This window comes from Psammomys obesus, unplaced genomic scaffold, assembly GCF_907164565.1.
Source record: "Psammomys obesus unplaced genomic scaffold, mPsaObe1.curated_primary_1811, whole genome shotgun sequence".
NCBI lineage: Eukaryota > Metazoa > Chordata > Mammalia > Rodentia > Muridae > Psammomys > Psammomys obesus.
Genome location: NW_026587216.1, coordinates 36,980,034 through 36,984,644, shown reverse-complemented (window position 1 = coordinate 36,984,644; position 4,611 = coordinate 36,980,034). Strand labels below are relative to the sequence as shown.

General features: G+C 42.9%; 1 protein-coding gene across 1 annotated transcript; it reads left to right on the top strand.

Moving 5' to 3' along the window:
- Positions 1-2,278: 2,278 nt before the first annotated feature.
- Positions 2,279-2,631, top strand: LOC129673633 (60S ribosomal protein L30-like). The gene has a single exon (XM_055603521.1). It carries the CDS (start codon positions 2,284-2,286, stop codon positions 2,629-2,631), a length of 348 nt encoding a protein of 115 aa, XP_055459496.1. The 5' UTR covers positions 2,279-2,283.
- The last annotated feature ends 1,980 nt before the right edge of the window (positions 2,632-4,611 follow it).

Sequence of the window (4,611 nt, the reverse complement as noted above, 5' to 3'; positions counted from 1 at the left end):
GAAGGAAGGAAGGAAGGAAGGAAGGAAGGAAGGAAGGAAGGAAGGAAGGAAGGAAAGAAAGAAAAAAGAAAGAAAGACAACTGACCATGTTTGTACTCTCTTTCCTGCTCATAGATTTCTCCCAGGTTAGTCTGCAATTTCCAGCATGTGAGCGTCTCATGTGTATATCTCAGTCATCCCGATATCTCTTAATTTACTTCAAACCAACCACCTAGAATTCCAATAAAGCTGCAGATATTTTCACTTTCTGGGGACATCTAATACATTGATATGCTGGCTCAACATCCTCTCTGCATCTGGCAGGATCATTTAAACTGAAGACAATCCTGCCCACATTGGATTGGCATTTTGACAACAGACACACAGAGGAATCTACTACGCAGGCTTCTCTTTAGTGTTTTCCATCCATTCAAATGGAATGCATTGCCTAACACACAGCAAATCACCAGGGACAGTGAGCAGAGACTATGGCTCACAAATCCCGGGTTGGTTTGGTTTTGTTGCTGCCTAAATGCGAACAGCCTCTGCTTGCCCTCTGTTACCTGACTCTGGAGTCTACAAGCTGGCTACCATGTTCCGAACATCCATCTGGTCCATGCTTATAATCGTAGCATGCAGAAGTCTGAGGCATGTGGATCTTCAGATCAAGGCCAATGGGGGCTACATAACAAAACCAATGTAAGATAAAATAAACACCAGTGTTTGGGGTGTGGTGTCTGTTGAGATACATTGACAGAGAGCAATTCCAGTGCACTCTAAATAAATTCATCAAACTCAATCAGAGACGGCTTCACTCCAGCCGCTGATGGTCTACACCCCACTTTTCTCAGTATCCTAACATGTAAGCACATCTCTGCCAGTATGAGAACTTCTGGAGACTGGGCTCGATTTTCTCTTTACTTTCCCCCCCCACTTCGGTAGGGCTTGGGATGAGGAATAACAGAAACCTGCCATTAGGAACAGCTACTCTGAGGAAGACTCCTGTCCTGTTCCCTGTCTTCTCCTTCTTCCAATGTCTATCCTGTTTGCCCTTCTGAATGAGGATTAAGCATCTTCCCTAGGGTTCCCCTTGTTGTTTAGCTTCTTTAGGATTATAGATTTTAGTATATTTATCCTATGTTATTTGTCTAACATCCATTTATAAGCAAGTATATAACAGGCCCATCTTTCTGCTTCTGGGATCCCTCACTCAGGGTGATCTTTTCTAGTTCCCACTATTTACCTGCAAATTTGATGATTTCCTTGTTTTTAATTGCTTTCATTGTGTAAATGTGCTATAATTCTGTATCCATTTCTCCATTGAGGGACATCTAGGTTGTTTTCAGATGCTGGCTATATTACAAATAAAGCTGCTATGAACATGGTTGAGCAAATGTCCTTATTGAATGGTGGGAAGGACCTCTGAAACTCTACCAGGGTATTGAAGGAGATACTGAGACTCATAGCCAAACTTTGGGCAGAGTGCTAGAATCCTTCCTGCAGAGGACAGGAATTCCAGAAGGAGAACAACAGAGCCAAAATACCTGGGCCCCGGGGGGTCTTGCAGAGACTTATACTCCAACCAAGGGCCATGCATGGAGAGGACCTAGACCCGCTGCTCAGTTTCCAAGTGGGTTTCCTAGTAAGGGGAACAGGGGCTGTCTGTGACATGAACTCAGTGGCTGGCTCTTTGATCACCTCCCCCTGGGGGGTACAGCCTTGCCAGGCCACAGAGGAAGATGATTGCAGCCAACCCCGATGAGACCTGATAGGCTAGGTTCAAAGAGAAGGAGAGGAGGTCTTCCCCTATCAGGGGACCAGAGAAAGAGTATAGGGGAGAAAAGGGAGGATGGGTGGGACTGGGAGGAGACGAGGGAGGGAGCTGCAGAGGGGATACAAAGTTAATAAAATGTAATAAATAAATAAGCTCAATTAAATTTTTTAAAAAGAACAGGTACTTACCCCCTGGTGGGACCGCCTTGCCTAGCCTCAGTGTGCATTCAGTCCCATTGCAACTTGATGTGCTGGCGTAGGTTGGGGGGAGGGTCTCTGCTTTTCTGAGGAGTGGGAGAGTGGGGTAGGGGGGCAGAGGGAGGGAGAGTGCGACCAGCAGGAGAGGAGAGAAGTGGATACAAAAGGGGTGGAAGTGAATTAAAAAAAAATCTACGGATCTTGGTGAGTGAGCTCTGCCTGGTGGAGGATTGGGCGGCTCCACAGGTTTGTGTTTGGCGCTCCGGATCATAATCCTCTCTTCTGTTCTCTGTAAATGATAGGTTGGGGATTGTCCTACACCAAGGCAGGAAGATGGTGGCCACAAAGAAGAAGAAAAAGTCTCTGGAGTCGATCAACTCTAGGCTCCAGCTTGTTATGAAAAGTGGAAAGTATGTTCTGGGATACAAACAAACTCTGAAGATGATCAGACAAGGCAAAGCGAAATTGGTTATTCTCGCCAACAACTGCCCAGCTCTGAGGAAATCTGAAATAGAATACTATGCCATGTTGGCTAAAACTGGTTTCCATCACTATAGCGGCAATAATATTGAATTGGGCACAGCGTGTGGAAAACACTGCAGAGTGTGCGCACTGGCTATCATTGGCCCAGGTGATTCTAATATTATTAGAAGCATGCCGGAACAGACTGGCGAAAAGTAAACCAGGAAAGTTTTCCTTTAGTAAAACTTTACCACTACTCCTTTTTAAAAAAAAAAAAAAAAATCTACTCCTTGGAAGTGGTTTTTTGTTGTTAGGTTTTTTGGTTTGTTTTAAATTCTGAAAGTTATTCCAAAAACAATGCAAATATGTCTAAGTTTGGAGAATTGAGTTACTTTGACATTAAAATGAAAGTCAGCTTCTAATTCAAGGACAAAGCTGTCCACATGTGGCCCTCATGAGCTCCCATACAATGATTTTGTTTCAACCTTCATTCATTAAAAAACACAACAAAGCCAGACAATGATGGCACACAGCTGGCTTTGATCCCAGAAAGGCAGAGACAGTCGGATCTCTGAGTTCGAGGCCACCTGAGCCTCCAATGAGTTCCAGGACAGCCAGGCTACACAGTGAAACTGTCTCAAACAAACAAACAAACAACATCCCACAACAAAATGACTTCCTTTCTTTCCCTATTTCTATCACGGCATTAAAATAATCGTCAGATAGTCATTCTTTTAAGTTTCCAAGTTGCATTTATGTGATTTTATTTATTTAGAGTGATTTCTAAATACTATAATAACTCCAAGTAGTCACTTAGCATGAAAGAAATTGTAGGGAAATAGTTCCAATAAAATTGAGTCCTCTTCTGACTGAGTTTTTAAATCACCACTTTTCTAAACCCTCCTATCTCAACTATAATTACAATGAGGAAAGACTATCTTTAGTGTTGGAAATATATAATAAATCACAGAAAGACAGAAGATTGACCTTCTCCACCCCACCCCAGTTTTTCATCATCTTGTTTTTCTGCTCTCAGTGCTTTTTTCTGTTTGCTCTTCCGTCCTACACCACTAAAGGCTTTCCCAGTTAACGAATGCACCAGTAATGCATTTGTCACATGGGACAAATTGAACTCACTCTTCCTAGATGCTTTCCTTCTAAGCTTCCACTCACTGAAAAGCATTACTGCCCTTTCATCTCTTCTCATTGATCACAAGTCAAAGCACAAAAGTCACCCTTACCCCTATCCTTCCTTCTGACATGAAGTTATCACAAATTCTTCCAAAGACCTTCCTGATCGGCCCTTTCCCTCTCTTCTACCATTGCGGTCTCAGTTCTAGTTCTTATCTTTTGTCATTTGGACCTCTGTAGACAAATGGTCTTCATATTTGGTATCCACCATTTTGTATTAGTCCTGGGGCAACGTGATATGCTGGGGTAGGTTGATGGGAGGGGTGCTTTTCAGAGAAGAATGAGAGGGTAGAAAGAGGGAAGAGGGAAGTGAAAGTTTCTGGTTTCTTTGAAGACTCAGTTTTGTCATGTAATATTTTGCTACAAGCTGGGCACATGATGTTTTGCTGTGGGCTCTCTCATGAGAGGAGTGTGACTTTGGGCAGCTGAAAGCATCCATGGGTAGACTTTGAGGAGAGGAGATCTATAAAGGCCTACACACAGGTAAGGCTTCACTTTTTGGATTGACATTGCACTGATCTTCATGTCAAAGAGAGAAATGTTCCAGAGAACTTCCCAGAGCAGTCCAACTGAGTCTTGCAGGTTTCATTGACTTGTTGAACTGATTCATGTTGCTGCTTGGTATTGGCCTTTGGACTGGATTGCTGGCATCCTGATGACTGAGTTTAGTAATCCCCTAAAGACACATCGACCCTAATCAGCAGAAAGTAAATAAAAGAGGTCTACTGCCCTTTTTTACCTACTAATCTATCTAAGGCTGAGGGGTTGGGAAGGTGTTTAAGAACCCTAAATAAAGTAGGTTTGGTAAAAGAAAATCTAAGCCTACAGAAGTGGGTGGGAGGGTAGGGCTGGGAGGCAATGAAGGAGGGGGAAGAATTCAGGATATAAAGTGAATAAATAAATGAACTTATTTTTAAAACGGGAGCATTTAAAATAGGGAAATAGACATCCTGATCCTCTTTAAAATCTTCCAGTGGTGCCTTACTTTACTGCAGATGAAATTCAAAT

Excerpts from the sequence above, each read along its gene's own strand:
- LOC129673633 (XM_055603521.1), top strand. The coding sequence starts at position 2,284 with ATGGTGGCCACAAAGAAGAAGAAAAAGTCTCTGGAGTCGATCAACTCT.